Source organism: Aplidium turbinatum, chromosome 12 (genome assembly GCF_918807975.1).
Source record: "Aplidium turbinatum chromosome 12, kaAplTurb1.1, whole genome shotgun sequence".
NCBI lineage: Eukaryota > Metazoa > Chordata > Ascidiacea > Aplousobranchia > Polyclinidae > Aplidium > Aplidium turbinatum.
In genome coordinates, this window is record NC_137483.1 from 6,847,680 (window position 1) to 6,865,233 (window position 17,554).

The window sequence follows — 17,554 nt, forward strand, 5'->3', positions numbered from 1 at the left end:
GAATGACCCATTTGTGTGTGCAGCTTTCAAAGTCGGTAGCAACCTTAAAAATGCTTTCGATTACACTAAAAATTTGACAGGATTATTTTTTCAGGTATTGACACGATACGAGAAGGTGCCCCATTGAATTAAAAAAATTTCAATTTATGAATCACCCTAGGGGGGGCAATTATTTCTGTACTGCAAGTTTTACAGAACGAACGAAAGATCAAAGCCATTTCTTATAAAGTTTTCTGGTTTTTCTTTGTGTGACGATTTTGATGACAGTGCTACAACATCATGCTGTTGAAGAAGACATCGACCTATTCCTTGAAGAAATGGATCATTCACTCAAGCCATCGGTTTGTGAGTTAAACAGCATTTATTATGTTACAGGAGCAATGGCCTACTCTCAGCTACGCAGCAAATACTGTTCTGCTTGTTCTAACATTCTTTTTTCAAATTCAACTGCCGTTATGGTAATTGAATCAAAAGTCTTTGATAGGGAATGTGATGAAGCCTGCAAATTTACGAACGAAATTAATCGAGGTGGATTTATTCCACCTAATGATACATCGTTTTCTTTGTGTCAACATTGCTACTGTATCTTCAATTCAATTCGCTCTGAACCTTTCCTGGAGCAAAAATTCTTAACGATTGAAAAAAAAAACATTTTTTGTGCGACTTGTCACAGTTTCATTGATTGATCTTTGGCAAAATTATAAAAATATTTCAAAGTGCACCATGGGCCATGACATCATCAACAATATGATTTGCAAGTTGCACGCTGCACAGCTGCACGACTAGAAATGTGGACCTCTGAGCCCGATAGGACACAACATCCTGCCATCCCAAGTCCTTCCGAACGTCTACAACAAACTCCAACCCTTGAGAGAAGAGAGTGGTGCTGCCTAAACAGAGCCCGCTGCGGAGTCGGGAGAAATAAAAGCAATCTTTTCCGATGGAAGATGACTCCTGACCCAACGTGTGATTGCGGCCTAGACAATCAGACGATGAAGCACATCCTCACCCGCTGCCCCCTTAGCCCTTCATGTGATGACAACGACCTAAAAAACATCACAAACAATGCTCTTACCTGGCTCCGACACTGGCGTGACAAGCTATGAATGAATTTGCAAGTTTTTTAATTGTTTTATGTCCTATTATGTTCGTGATCTATCACAAAGCCGTAGATCAACATCGTGCCATAAAATTACAAAGTTGCGTGGTGGATACTAACAACAACCAGAGATGTGACTTTATATATATTTTTGATTAACTGCCTACAAATGTGCTATTGAATTGGTAGTCTATGTCTATTAACGGACAACCGATATTCTGGGCGTCGTCGTCAGTGGAATCGTACCTCAAACATTGAGAAATTAATTAAAGCTATACCAGCACAAACTTTCAGCCAAGAATGCGATGGGAATAATTCAGTGATAACTTTCTTTGACATTGTTCCGCGTAGCCTACCTTGTTGTTTGTGTTGCATCAATGTGACAGTTGTCACACCTCTCCTTAAATTCACGTTGTATTGCAATTTTCTGTGCTGCTTAACGTACTAAAATTAATAAACAAACATTTGCAGCTAACTCTTTGCTATTTTCTACATAACTCACACCTAAAACAGTACTGCGGTGTTGTTTGTTCGGTAATTACGGTTTTCGTCGCATGGGGCCACTAGCGTATTCAATAAAAACCTGTGACCAGTACAGGTAGTCTAGAAGTACATTAAATGGCTCTGTCTTTTGAAGAATAGTTATAAAAGGCATGCGTGAAGATCGAAGGTGGATCCAAAGATTGGCTTTTTTGCCTTCCTGCCACTTAATCTAAATTTTCAACCACCAGCGAATAAGCCTGGGTACGACAACCAATATATATTCAAGTCACAATATCTGGACGTTTCCCTTTTGTTGCCTTCTTTGTATCTAAATAAACACACTTTAAGTGAAATAACAATAATGTGATCAACAACTTTCTAAACTTGATTGTGTTACAGACGCTCCTGTTAATGTTGTTATCAACATCATTGAATCTGATCATTTAGTTCGTTTGAATGGTAAATATTATCTTCGATCTGGTGAGAATCTTGTCATGAGGTGTTCAAGTGAAGCAAGTCCAATTGTCAATCGATGTAGATGGGTGATATATGATGGCATCAGTGATCGCCATTCCAGGACTGTCGATGCTACAAACGGTCATTGTTCGTTCAATCAAACGGTTGACGTCACGTTTACAGCAGTGAGTTGCATTGCCACAAATAGTCTTGATTCGGTGGAAAGTAGCAAAACAGCTTTCACTGTGGCCTCAAAAACCAGTGAGTACTTCACTTTTATAAGTAAATAAGCGGTTTAGTGAACATGTCAAGCTTGTTAACTTTGTTTATTTTTGTCACAATCAATGCGCAAAGCCTCGCGACGGGCTGCTTTGTACCTTGACCGAACGTGCTGTTTTTTTGTGGAATTCTTGAGCGATGTGTTATTATCTGTTCCTGTCTTGTAGTAACCTTTGATTGCGAAATCTTTATTATGTAACGTAATAGTTTTACGGGACACTAGATGTACGGGTATAATTATTAAAAGAAGCTTAGTCATTGGAGATCAGTTGACTGGTAAAACGGGTCGTACCAGGGCAATGGATCCCACTTTAATTCAAGGACCTTTAGGGAGAGTGCATATCGATACTCCTTACCTTACCGGAATTGTGGAAGCCTTGTGTTTGGAAAGGCCTTTGTTTGATCTAGTGATTGGTAATGTGGATGCTGCAAGGGCACCTGGTGAACCTGATCTGGAGTGGGGTATATCTGCCGCCGCTATTACGAGGGCACAGGCAAGGAAGAGGGAAGATAATGTAAAGCCTCTAAAGGTAGCTGAGGTACAATCCAAATTAACCGTTACGAGGAATAAATTGGCTGAGATTCCAGAAAACGACCTAACTCTGAAGAAACTTGTTAATATGAAAGACCCAATTAAAAGAGGAAATTTTGAAGTTCACTATGAAAAGTGTAGATAAATCCTTTGTCGAAAACGTAAAAGATTAGATACTGGAGAAGTATGGAGCCAAATTGTAGTACCAAAGGAATTGAGAAAACAAGTGATGGAGATTGCTCATGATTCCATCTTTGGTGGACATATGGGTGTAAAGAAAACGCAAGATCAAATCAATACCAATTTCTTTTGGCCAGGGGTGCATAGTGACGTTGTTAGCTTCTGTAGATCTTGTGATATATGCCAGAAAACAGTTTCGAAGGGGAGAGTTAGAAGAAGTCCTTTAGGGAAGATGTCGATAATTGACCTACTTTTTAACCCTATCTGTAGCGACACGGAGCTTTATGAGGACGCCCCATTCTAGTAGTGAAATATTTCAAAGAAGGAAATATGCTAGAAATGTGAAATTTCCTGACTTTTAGTTTTTATTTATTGCGAATTTTCTAAACCTACACTGGTCATTTTTCTACCTTCCTGCCCTTCACAATAACCATTTCGTCTCAGGTGGCTAGACGTTTTCGTGCAATGCTAGTTATATATATCAGTAGAACTCGGTTAATCCGGATTCGATTTGACCGGCGATTCCATCCGGATTAGGCGAAGATCCGGATTAACCGATGACGGTTTTTATCAAGCCTGACGTTACCTAGATAGAAGGGTATCGGTAAAAATCACCGAAATTGAACGCATTAGTGTGGTCATCTGTCAATTCCGAGACGCGCGATCACCATATTAGCGATAGAATTCTTTTGAAATGCAGTAGCCTATGCATGTAAAACGATTGTATTTGTAGACTCTGCGTCTAACGCAAGAACACACTGGCAAAAGTTATATCTTCAGACATGCGTGTCGGAATAATCTGTAGCCTAGTCACTCAAAACTTTTGAAAACAGTTACGGAAGACGAGTTTCTTTGGAAAACTTACAAAAAATCAAACAAAGTCTTCTATTGGAAAAACATCACCGACATACCGCCGAAAATTCCACCGACATCTTTTCAAGTTACAGTACGAGTTTGGGCATTTGCGCACGAATTTTGCGTTAGGAGGGATTACTGTTCATGAAAAGAAGAAATCCGCAATAATTTATTGCGTCACATTAACGGAACAATAGATAAGAAATTTCTCGCAATAAGCCACGTTACGTTTTAGCATAAAATGGCAAAACTGTCTGGAAAATCCGGATAAAGCGATAGAGAAAGCGCAACTTTTGTCCGGAATAGGCGAAGATCCGGATTAAATAATCCGGATAATCCGAAGCTGTTTCTCAAGAAAAAGATTACAAATCATTTGTACTTCCAATTTCATCCGGATTAGGCGAAGATCCGGATTAACCGAATCCGGATTAACCGAGTTCTACTGTATGTCAATGTTAGTGCAATATAAATGTTAGTGCCATTACTTTGAAATGTAAAAACGCCTAAAAATGGCTTATATTTATGAGAAAACGATTTTTTTTATTTAGTTTAGCATTACTCCATGTTATAATTCAAAAATATCAATTCTGAAGCTGTTTTCGAGAAATTAGAATGAAAACCGACTTTTTGACGTTTTCTCATCTCAAACAATTTATTTCAATAAATTTGTTGTGCAAAAATTTAATTTCTATACGCACAATACACATGGCTATTATCTTGTAAAATATTTTGGCTCTGTGATTTTCATAACTCCCGTTATTAGCGATTAATTAGCACGGGGCTAAGATAGCCCGTGACGTGCTTTCCGCGTACGAAAACAGTTCGTATTAAGATAGGGTTAAACGAGTTGCAATCGATTTGATAGGACCGATTGCTCCTGTTAGTGATGACGGTCATCGTTACATTCTGACCCTAGTCGACTACGCCGCAAGGCATCCAGAAGCTGTACCATTGAAAAGGATAGATACTGAAACTGTAGCTGAGGCTTTGATCGATATTTACAGTAGGCTGGGTATACCTGAGGAGGTCTTGAGCTACCTAGGGACACAATTTGTTTCTGATTGCATGAAAGAGGTGTCCCGTTTACAGAGAGGTACCCCAAGAATCAACTGAATTCTCCTCTTTTGAACTATTGCATGGGAGGACCGTTAGAGGGCCAATGAAGATTCTAAGGGAATTCTGGACCAATGAATCCGATTCTTCGGAATTAAAAACTAGCTATCAATATGTTTTGGAACTTATGGAACGCCTAGAAGAAACTATGAAGATTGCCAAGGAGGAGCTAGAGAAAAGCCAAATAAAAAATAAAAAATATTATAACCAGAAAACGACAAAGAAAAACTTGAAGGATAAGGTGCTGATTTTGCTGCCAACTGACAACAAATTGTTGATGCAATAAAAAGGCCCTTACCAGATTAAAAAGAAGGTTGAAGAAAATGACTTTCTCGTTTCTGTTCGTAACAAGCTAAAGACGTATCATGCTAATCTTTTGAAGTTGTACTTTGAACGAGATGAAGATGTTAGAAGCAAGAAGCAAATGTTCCAAGATTCTTTACAAGTGTCAGAGCCCATTGTGACATTAACAGGATTAATGGATCATCAAGATAACGGAGATTATAGTGTCGATGATGATGAGTTACTAGAGTTAGGAAATTGCAATAGAAGAGAGAATGTCAACGATGTGGTTATCGACTCCAAACTGCCAGACATACAAAGGAAAGAAATTGATGAGTTACTGAGGAAATATAAGGGGCTATTTTCAGATCTACCTGGAAAAACAAAAGTCACTAGCCATCAAATCAACGTGACCAATGATATCCCAATTCGTTCTAAACCTTATCCTTTGCCATACGCTGTTCGAGAAAACTTGAAGAAAGAAATGGAAGAAATGGAACAGCAAGGAATCATTCCTAAGTCGACATCTCCATATGCTTCACCGATTGTTATCGTGAAAAAGAAAGGTGAATTCAATCGAATCTGCGTCGACTATTGAAAGCTCAATAAGATTACACTCGGAGATCCAGAACCGATGACCATGGCCGAAGGTTTATTTCAACGCTTGGGTAAGAGTAAATATTTTACGAAAATTGATTTAAGTAAGGGTTATCGGCAGATCCCAGTGGAAGAAAAGGATATTCCCAAGACTGCTTTTCTTACACCAGATGCAACATATGAGTTCATTCGAATGCCGTTTGGTATGAAAAACTCTGGGGCGACTTTAGTGCGCGCAATCAGAAGGATTCTATCCGGAATGGATAATGTGGAAAGTTACATGGACGATTTGATTATACACACTAAAGATTGGGACACACATGTATGGACACTCGACGAACTGTTTAGGCGCCTTCGTGCCGAAAGTTACATGGACGATTTGATTATACACACTAAAGATTGGGACACACATGTACGGACACTGGACGAACTGTTTAGGCGCCTTCGTGCCGCTAATTTAACAACCGCCCGTCAAAATGCGTTGTTGCGACCAAAGATGTGGAATTTTTTGGTCATAGAGTAGGATATGATTGGATTACGCCAAATGAAGATATCTTAAAGAAAATTCGTGATGCAAAACGTCCCAAGTCTAAAAAGGAGGTGCGTTCTTTCTTTGGCTTGCTCAATTATTACAGGGATCACATTCCATCTTTTGCTACGATTGCTGCACCTCTAAGTGATCTAACCAAGAAGGGGATGCCAAACAACGTAAAGTTGGAACAAGAACAAGAGAGAGCTTTTCGAACATTACAGGAAAGTCTTCTACAAAGACCAATTCTGAAATTGCCCGACCATGATAAGGAATTCATCGTGCGAACCGATGCATCAAACGTTGGTATTGGAGCAGTGATGATGCAGAGACACAATGACAAATTGTATCCAGTTACATATGCCAGTAAGAAGCTAACCAATGCCTAACAGAAATACTCAACGATAGAAAAGGAATGCCTTGCAATAATTTGGGGCATTAACAAATTCCGTCTGTTTCTGATAGGAAAACCATTTGTTTTGCAAACGGATCATAATACATTAACTTTCCTTTCCCACGCCAAATTTCAAAACGATCGGATAATGCGTTGGGCTTTGGCACTGCAAGTGTACGACTATCGCATTGAAGACATTCCGGGCAAGGACAACATTGTAGCTGATTATATGAGTCGAATAAACATTGATTAACTTGGCAGTTGCTCAGCTGTACACCGCTGTGTTGAATAACATGTTTTTTGTTATTGTTGTTTTTTTGTGTGATTGATTGTGTTGTTATATTGTTTGCTACAATATTCTAAGAGGGGGGGGGGGGGCGTATGACACAATCAATATGCAAAGCCTAGCGACGGGCTGTTTTGTATCTTGACCGAACGTGCTGTTTTTATTGTGGAATTCTTGAGCGATGTGTTATTATCTGTTACTGTCTTGTAGTAACCTTTGATTGCGACATCTTTATGATGTGACGTATTTCTAGAACATACTACCCTACGTGCAAATCTGGAAGCTTCTTTTGCTTGCTTCTCATGTTTTGCCAGGTGCAGGGTTTATGACGTCACAAAGATGTTTACATGTAATGCAATTCGACAGAAAAATGAGTTCTGTAGCATTACGTAACCTTCTCGAAGTTACTATAGACCAAACAACCTGCTATAAATAGTGGTGTAATTTGCGTAATTATTATGAGAGATCATTGTTGTAGTAGTGGTAGTTGGCAATAGACGCAATTTATTGTTGACCGAGAGTTGAAGTTATTGAATACGAGTAAAGCAAAGTTGATGCTAATATAATTTCTGATTGAAATTAGAATCGTATGAGAAGCTGTGAGTGGATTACGTTAAACTCGATTAATAGTTGTAAGTGTTGAAATCTATTGCTGTTCACTGTTACTATTACTTTGATTAGTTGCTGGAAGTGCTGAACCCTTCGTTTAAGTCCTTCAGGAATTTTCATTATCATTTCACTAGTAGAAATATCCGACGATTTAATTGACTGCTTTTCGGTTATAACCCATTAAACTACGTCATTGAACCTTTCCAAGTCTCTTTCCTGGTAAGAGGTAGAAAGAAATCGTTACAATTTTCTTACAATTCCAATCAAAGAAATCAAGAATATATAGGGAAGCACAACTAACGCCATGTTGGTTCTCAGAGTAGGGTGTGTCGTACAAAAGTGTTGCCATATTTTGTGCACATTTTCAGACAAAAGGCTATTTTTAATCAAATACTCCAAAAGACAGCCAATGATTTCAAGTCAAACCTCGACTAAAATTTACAACAATTATACGGATTATATCAATTTCTAAAGTGATCTATTTTCAACTTATTAATCAGGCGTAATAAAACATTCATACAACATTTCATAGCAATGCTTGGTTTAACTATTCATCCGAGGTTGTTGATGCTTGATTCAGGCAAGGCAATTAAAGAAGAAGAAGAAAAAGGCTGAATACTAAAAAAATAACTAAAAATTGATAAATTTGATAAATTTAAACCAATTATCCCAGCAGAAATAACGAATCAAAAATAAATTACAAATGTAATAAACGTTACATTCATTACTTGACTCATCCAGTAATGCTGTCTTTAGATAAGCTGATCTTCTTATTCTTCGTTTGAACCTTGTTCTTCGCCACTTCAAGGGTCGAGGAGCTCTGCCTTTTACCACCCTTGGGCAGTGGCGGCGACGCGGTCTAGATGTTTGGGCAGGTGTCGAGCAGCCATTGAATTGATTCGTCATCCAATTCACGCAGACCACGCACACCATTTGGCGCATGGTAGATGGCGCAGTTACAGATGGTGTGGTCTACGGTTTGTTCCTCCATGCCACACTCACAGATCGCGGATGGAGCCATCCCCCATTTGTGCATGTTGAAGCGAAATAGTCTGACGCCAGTACGCAGGCAGTTGAGCCGCACCCAGGCCTTCCTTGGCAAATGCATTCCGGTTGGCTGGTGTCAGAGTTGAAACTTTGGAGTCTTGAGGAGTTCTTCTTCCACTCCGAGCTCCATTGGTGGTTCGCCCAGGTTGTCGCACTGATGGATTGGTCTTCAGCACTGTCACAATCAATGTGCAAGGCCTCGCGTCGGGCTGCTTTGTGTCTTGACAGAATGTGCTGTTTTCATTATGAAATTCTTGAGCGGTATGTTATTATCGGTCAATGACCAGTAGTAACCTCTAATTGTGAAGTCGTTGTTCTGCAACGTAATTCTAAATCATTCTGTATCTGGAACGTTCTGTTGTTTTCACAATTGCCAATATCGTTTGTCATGATGGCACAAGGTTGTTTACGAATGGACCTCTGAGTACGAAATCTGTATTATGTAACAGTCCTCTACTCCTACGTGACATTCTTTAGACTTCTTTAAACTTGCTTGTTTATGCCGCTCAATGCTACGTGACCGACGATGAGTTTGTGTGATGCAATACTACGTAACCTTCTCGAAGTTACTAGACCGAACAAACCTTTTATAAATAGTGGTGTAATTTGCGTAATTATTATGATGATTATTATTGAGTTGGTTATGAGAGTTGTGTTATGAGTTGTGGATTGGTAGTTGATGCAGAAATTATTGGTGATTGAGACTTGAAGTAATTGAATACAAGTAGATGAGAATTGGTGCTGATATAAATTGTGTTCGAATTTAGAGTTATTTGAGAAGCCGTTCGTTAAAGTTCTTCAAGAAGTCAGATTATCATTTCACTAGTAGAATTATTCGACATTTAATTGACTGCTTTTCGGTTTGACCCATTAAACTACGTCATTGAATCTTTCCAAGTCTTTTTCCTGGTAAGAGATAGAAAGAAATCGTGACAAGCACTTTTCATCAGGAGTTGTGCGGCACGTACAAATGGGTGTCTCGATTTCAGTCGCCGAGGTTTCTCGTTCACAGACTCGTAGAAGCTTGAGTAGAGCAAGTGGTTGGGGTTCGTAGCGCGACGAAAGAGAGACAGGATGGCTTCTTCGCGACGAAGCTCAGCTGGTTGGATGCCTGCAAGGACAGGGAGATTTTCCGATGGTGTAGGTCGCAGGCATCCTGCCACGATACGCAAGGCATCGTTTATGGCAGTGTCGATTTGATGGCAGTGGGCACTGCGGCTCCAGACAGGTGCACAGTATTCTGCTGGAGCGTGAACTAGCGCGATGGTGGCAATGCGCAGGGTTTCAACTCCGGCTCCCCAGCCAGAGCCGGCCAGACGCCTTAGCAAAGCTGTGCGTGTTGAGATCTTTTTGCGTAGTGACTCCAAATGTTGACGGTAACTGAGCGACCTGTCCAGGACTACCCCTAGATATTTAGGGTTTGGGCAGAAGGGCAGGGTTTTTCCATTGGTGCTGATCTTGAGCTCACGCTTTGCTTCCCGGTTGTTTAAGTGGAAGGCTGTCGTCACTGTTTTGGTTTCGCTGAGCTTCAGTCTCCATCTCTGGAGGTATGCCGAAAGTGTCGACATGTCCTGGTTTAGAGTCCCTTCTAATGTTTCCCATTGATTTGACAAGTGTAGAATGGCCAAGTCATCGGCATAGGCGTACTTTGCGGATACCGTGATTGGCAAGTCGTGGGTGTAGATGTTAAACAGAATGGGGGCCAGGACAGATCCCTGAGGGACGCCATTCTTAAGGCGTCGTAACCTGCTTGGTTTACCACTTCCGGTGGTGAGAGTAAAGCTTATGTTGTAAACGAGCTCCATGATCATGCGGACCATGTGCCTCTCCGGGAGCAGGCGGAGCAGTTTGCAGGTGAAGCCTTGGTGCCATACAGTGTCGTATGCAGCTGTGAGGTCAAGAAACACAGCACCAGCCTTCTTTTTTGCCTCAAAGCAGTCTTCCATGTCTTGAGTCAAGAGAGTGACTTGGTCCACAGTAGATCTTCCATGTCGAAAACCAGCTTGCTCCCGGGGCAAGAGTGGGTCTATAATTGGTTTGACTCGAGTGTAGATAAGACGTTCGAAAATTTTAAAAGGGATGCAGAGAAGAGATATAGGTCGATAGCTCTTCGGATCCTCTTGTGGCTTATGAGGCTTAGGGATCGCGACTACTTTGGCTCGTCTCCAAATTTTGGGGATCTTGAGTTGGCATAAGCAGGAAGACAGGAATTTTCGCAGCCAAGACTTCATGTCGGTGCCAGCATGGAGTACAAGTTCGGGGCAGATGTTATCGGGACCAGGGGCCTTACGGGTCTTAGTAGATTGTAGGGCAGCGGTGAACTCATCCGACGTAAACTCATCAGAGATGCTTTCCTCGTCTGGTGTTGGGATTTTCCAGAGATCAGACGTTTCCCTCTTTACAAGTTTGGAGAACTTGCGATCGCCTATTTTGTAGGTCCCATTTTTCACCAGTTCTGATGCGATGTTATTGGCAGTAACGGAGCATTGGCGGGAAGGGCGTGCTGAACGACCCGTAAGGTTGTTGACAGTACTCCATGCTATCCGGCTAGAGTGTGTAAAGTCGATAGTGTTGACGGTGTTTTTCCATCACTCAAGCCTCCTTGAGTCTAGCCGATCGAGCAGTTTTGTTGCGGCTGAGGTAGAGGCAACACCTGGTGAGGCACGAACATAAGAGCGGTATAAATTTTCGCACTCTGAATCCCAGCACGGCGTGTAGTTCTTTCGGCGGCCGCGAGAGATAGCTTGTTTAGCTGCGGATTTGATAGCACGGCAAAAGTCTTGGTAGGCCTCATCCACGTTGGCGGTAGAAGGTGATGGTAGTTTCGCCACATTTTGATTGGTTATGAGGCTGTAGCGATTCCAATTGGCCTTTCTAAAGTTCCATCGCTTCACTGGGGCACTTGGGATGGGAGAGACAAGCTTAGGGGCAGTGATGAGCGAAGGTCGGTGTTGGGAACGTGGGAACTTCTCCAGCACACGTCTGTCAGGAAGAGAGCTGTCTGTGTCCATGCTTGCAAAGGCCAGGTCAAGGTTGGTGCCCGTTCCCCAGCGTCCGGACCAGAAGCTGGCTGGATCTTTTGGGTTGTAAAGGAGGGCGAGGTTGTTGTTCGCAGCCCAAGTAGCCAGACATTCTCCGTCGCTGTTGATGTATTTGTAATTCCAGTCGGTGTGCTGGCAGTTAAAGTCACCAGCATAGATACTGGGTGAGGGGAATGCGGGTATAGATGATGGGTTCAGGCGTGAGGATGGTGGCTTGTATACATTGATGATGTTGTAATTTTCAATGCTCACACAAACCCATTCTATTTCTTCATTGACGGAGGAGTTTGCAAGCGTCCAGTTCAAGCTCTCATGGACGAACGTGGCGAGGTCATGTTTCCTGCTTTGGGTTGACCCAGCTAGTGAATAGTGTGGACTTACTAGCTTGTCTGCAGAAGTGCAGTGGGTCTCCTGGAGGAGGATGACAAGAGCTCGGTTCTTATGAGCGAGCTGCTCGATCACATCAATCCTGCTGGATGTGATGCCCTCAGCGTTCAGCTGTAAAATGGTGGGACGACGGTACTTGTCGACAGTGGGACTGCCGCGCTCTGAAAAGAACGGTTCTTGTGGGGTCTTGTGCTGAGCGCTCCGGGTCGAGGTTCGGTTTTGACAGTCTTCGTTTTACATTTTTATAATGCTACTTACAGGGGGGACCGCGTGAAGGTGACTGTTCTTCCCCCCCATCATCAGATAAGCTGATGAACATCATCAGACAAACATCATTAGATAAGCTGATGATTTTGCACAACAGTAGTTTTATCATTTTCAGGATGTAACCTGTTTTGAACATCCTTAAATATTCAACACGACTGCAATGATGGGTTAATAAATTAAAGTTTTTATTATTTTTGAAATCGTTTGTTTTGCAAATTTTGGAATTGATTTATCTAATAAGCATTAATTTACTTTTGAACAAATCAAAAACAGCATTAAGGCTAAAACAAAAACTGGTAACATTATTATTTAACACACCCTACTCTGAGAGGGTAGTTCGCATCCCTGATTCCAATGCATACATACAGTATTTTCAAGTTTGTGATTTTCATTTTCAATTTATTACATTTTCACATTCATGATAAACTATTTCAAAATTTAAGTTTGGTTTCGGAGATTTAAGTATATGAAAAAGTTAATTTTTTTGGCTGATCGTTTTCATTTGCTGAAGAACAGTTCCATTTGGAAGCTTTACCAAACAGATGTATATATAGACGACATAGACATTGTAACTTTTTCTTGTCCTGAAATTTCTTACTTGATGTTTTATGGACGTTTTTGATTTGTTCTTTGAAACAAAATATTAAAGACTGGTTCAATTGAGCTGTGTAGCCTATGGACTGCAATCGTGTTCAGTTCATCAATTTCTGTTGTTGCCTTTTCAAATTTATTCATCAAAATAATTATTCTGTGTAGTGGAAAAGCGTCACATGGGAGAGAGGGGGATTTGATAAAAACGTTACGTTGGCCTTACATGGCGGAAGGGGTGTAAAAAATTCGGAAAAACAGCGTTACATAATATTTGAACGTTCCATTAGGCCTACAGCAGAACAGTATTCTCAAATTTCTCTGCAAAATAGTAGCTACAGTAGCCTTTATTGTAGAGCATATAAAAAAAACGTTGTCTAATTGCTATTCATTCTATAGATGAACCTTTTCAAGATATGAGTACCGAAACTGATTCTTCGTGTCAATGGAAGCCACCTGGTCCTGGAATTTGCGCTTTGACGATTTTCTCCAATCCATTAGCTACTTTTGTATCTTTGACAAAAAATGGTAATTTTCATTTTACAAGGACGTTTTGATTCAACTTAAACAGCCCTAATACGAGTAATATCTCATTGTTCATTGCTAGCTTCACCTAATATATTGCTCAACAAAAACAATGGAAACCTTCTGACCGGGAATGCTTCATAAGATCGAATTAACTTCAGTGTGTAGCTTTCCTTAATAGCACTTTTTGCTCGTGGCATCTATTTGAAGTTAATACTGACTTCGGTACATTATGAAATACTATTGTTTCCTTGTTTTATTTATTAGTCTACTATAGGTTTTTATGTTGTAACTTTCGTATAGATGTATTGTGATGAAATGTGGAGTTTTTTATTACCCTTTTAGTTGCAAGGCGGGTTTAAGCCGACATTTCATTTTATATTTGAATCTCTGATAGTGTAGATTTAGTTGCGCTTTTAAATACATAAAAAACAATAAACTCGCTTTTTGAGCCAGAAAACGACACTAAGATATTTCAACATAAATTATGTTGTTAGGTTTAATGGTGAAGAATGACGCAATAACTTCTTTGAAGACAACCACCGTGGTAAAGCACCAGCAGAGATTCTTATTTAAGCGAACAACTGTAAGTTGACCCAACTTAAAACCAGGGCTGTATGGTTGGGATTGAAATCCTTGTTCCAAGATACTTTTTCAGCAAACAATTATCCTTCTTGTACTCATGAAGCAACATAAAACTTTTTATTGGCTGATTTTGAGGCATAAATTTGCTCTCATGATATCGCAGTGTGCTCTCATTGTTTTCCGCTGTATCTCAATCCATCACTTTTATATTTACTAAACATTCTTTAACAAATTATTGTTCTTTCAGATAAGTTTATAACCATTGTTCTTCAGGTTACTCCTGAGGACAACGGATTATATCTTCTTACTCTTTTATCACCGATTTTTCCGGAAAAGCGGTTTGAGTTCGCCTTTACAGTGTCTGTCAGAGGTCCTGAGACTGTGCCTGCTGGAGGTTCATTGACAACTTGTTCGAACTCCGGCATGATAATGGCAGCCAGTGTTGCTGGTTGCCTGTTCTCACTTTTACTCATTATTTTGTTATGGTTTTGTATCAGCGGAATATTAACTAAAAACAGAAGTGAGTATGAAAGGTTATTTCAGCTGAATATCGTGTAGTAGAATTATAGTACAGTCAGCTGCATAACCGAGTGGTGAGAGCACTGGTACGGCACTCAAAAGGCCGCTGGTTTGACACTGCGCAAGAGCATGCGTGTGTATCTTCGGCAGGACAGTTGAAGGCATGCCTGAAGACACGAAAGTTAGCTTCCTTGACAAAATAGTAGACTTATTTGTTACTACCATAAAACAGTGATCATAAACGATTATAGACATATAGTATCAATAACGCTAAATATGTAAACACTAAACAGTTCAGGTTTCGAAATTTACTGAACATAAATCGATTATCTGCATTCTGAGCTATATGTTTTGATTTGATTGATAGACGTTCCAACAATTTTGCTCCTGAATTCCGTCAAATTAAGAATTGCTAGTTCACTTAATTTCATTATTAGTTGAATAATGTTAGACATGCAATCCACAGAAATGTAACATTTGACAACTAGCGTTAAGAAACACATTTTGGCATTAACCCATTAAGTGCGTAATTATTTTTTTACAACTAGAGCTACTGTGCGTAGTTAATTTGGAGACTCCCAGTTTTTTTCGTCGCATTATTATTTCGTGGGGTATTGGGAAGTTTTCAACCCTCTGCGCAATAAGCTTTTTTAAACTTTCCTTTATAGTTTTGTTTCATTTTGCCGTTTTGACTATTCTGGGAAAGTCAATATTTGAGTATTTTGTTGTGATATAATTGCATCATTACTGCATTATTTCTGTCAGAGTGCATTTATCATTGAAAACAGTGTTCCTCGGTTTCTTCTTAGCGAAAAGAAAGCTTCTTCTTAACGAAAAGCTATCGATATTCTTTTAAACCAGTAATAATGAATCCAACAAAATATAATGCGATTTGTGACAAGGAAGCAGCTTTGTGATTGTACTTTAATTTCAGCAAACGAATACGATCTTAGACATCGTGGATTGGCCCCAGCGGCACCAGGTAAGATACGAAAGTAAACCAATGCGACCTGTATACTCTAAATCGTCATGGGTAAACTATAAGAATTGATCTATTTTGCTAATTTGTTTCTATTATACGAACACTTTCAAGTATTCATGTGTAACTGGGTAGTAGTTCAAAGTATATGTGTTCTGGAATTATAAGTTAGTTGGTTAGCAATGATCCAAAAATATCAAGTGAGGAAAGACATTTTTTGCAGAATTTATTTATTTATCGATAGTTTTAGGCAATACAGAAAGTGCATTTGGGTGGTAGGGACGAAATAGTAACAACCTCTAGTGTAGCCGGTGAGCAGTATAGCCCGAAATAATAACAACATTCTGTTTAAAGACTTATATTCATTTAATAAGCTTGTATAGTCACTGTAAAGCGGTTCTTGTGACTAATAAACTGTCAAAGATAAAAAAACTAACATATTTTTTAACAATAATGTTGATTTATGTTTTATGCCAACTTGAAGTAACAAAACTAAGCCTCTGTAAAGAAAATGTATTTGATTGTTTGCTGGCCTTGGTGCAACCACATACCCTACACTCATAAAGCACCTGTATTCGGTTTTATAACGTTGAATTAAATTCGTACATTGTTACGACACACAAACTGATGTACTATGAACGACAAGTTTTTCCCTTTTCCCTACTACGCAAGTTTGATTGCGCAACAGTATACTAAAGTACGGTAGCGGGCCTGCAAAAGAAGATTGAGAGGGCACCAGAGTTTCCACAAAGCAAAATGTTAAAGAGACAATGAGCAATATAAAAGCTGGTCCAAAGAAGCAAATTTTTCAATTAGACACCATATTTATGACCTCAGCAATTGTTGTGACGTTAATTTCAAGTTGGATTAATTTGAAACCATTCGAAATTGTCAATCAGAATTTGAAACCAAGCTTTACTTTTCAAATCGTCACAAAATACTTTCTCATAAATGTTACTGTTGTGGTGAATGCAACAGGTAATAGCTCGAACATGTCGATAAATTTAAGAAAGGAATCATGAGCGGAAGGGAAAAAGTGTGATTCAGGAAAACGATTCTTTTTTCTGTAATGTTTGTTTTTCCCTTTCTAAAATGTCAGTCTCTTATTTTCGTAAACCATACTCTTTTTTCCTGATCGCTTATGCTTTCCTAAATCCATGAACATGTACGTGTTCTCGCCAATGGAACAGCAGCAAAGAATTCCTACTTTCTTGTGTGACGTCATCCCGGGTATAAAATTTAAATGACGTGTTGTTGTTTTCCAGATGAAGAGCTTTTTGGAAATGGACAAATGTAATTTAAGAACTTTCTGCAGATCTGATTGCTGGAACATTGTTGAACATATAACATAGTAATCGAGTTTATCTCATCGTCACTTGTATCAAGTTTTGTGAATATTTCATTTATTAGTCAATAAACCTGAAAAGTATAAACACGCTTTCGATAAATGCTTTTCATTTTGAAGCTCACAGCAAAGATGACGTGTTACAATTATTATGTATATTATTAGTAGTAAAAATTGCTTCACATTTGTCTGTAGATAATCTTTGAGACATCGAAGTAATGCTTCTATGGCGCTGCTGTCAAACGTTATTTCTTAATTATTTTTCACGTAACTTTAATTTATCAAAGGATTATGGGAATACTTATTCTCGGACAGAAAAGACCTTTTCTAAAAGCTTAATCCAAGCAGGTTTGCATGTTTGTATATACGCTTTGAACCACCGACGCAGGCTTGGTCATTGAGATACACAGAGTGAAACTTTCGTTTTTTATTGAAATGTTGTCGTTTATTGTTACGTTTGTAGGTACTGCAGAATATCTACAGAAACCCACAAACGTAAAGGCATTGAAAAGAGTTCTTGACACGAGTAGAGCTATGTGTAGAAGTGACAAATCCCTGTGTGGTTACCAAGTCCTGC

At 39.5% G+C, this 17,554-nt stretch overlaps 1 protein-coding gene across 1 annotated transcript in view; it reads left to right on the forward strand.

Moving 5' to 3' along the window:
• LOC145781219 (uncharacterized) overlaps window positions 1-17,096 on the forward strand; it is a 37,876-nt gene extending 20,780 nt beyond the window's left edge. The window contains exons 4-9 of the mRNA XM_082592997.1: window positions 1,982-2,299; window positions 13,424-13,552; window positions 14,047-14,135; window positions 14,408-14,654; window positions 15,588-15,635; window positions 16,898-17,096. Coding sequence (XP_082449123.1) covers window positions 1,982-2,299; window positions 13,424-13,552; window positions 14,047-14,135; window positions 14,408-14,654; window positions 15,588-15,635; window positions 16,898-16,929 — 863 coding nt within the window. The 3' untranslated portion in view covers window positions 16,930-17,096. The remainder of the gene's footprint in view (window positions 1-1,981; window positions 2,300-13,423; window positions 13,553-14,046; window positions 14,136-14,407; window positions 14,655-15,587; window positions 15,636-16,897) is intronic.
• Window positions 17,097-17,554: the final 458 nt, after the last annotated feature.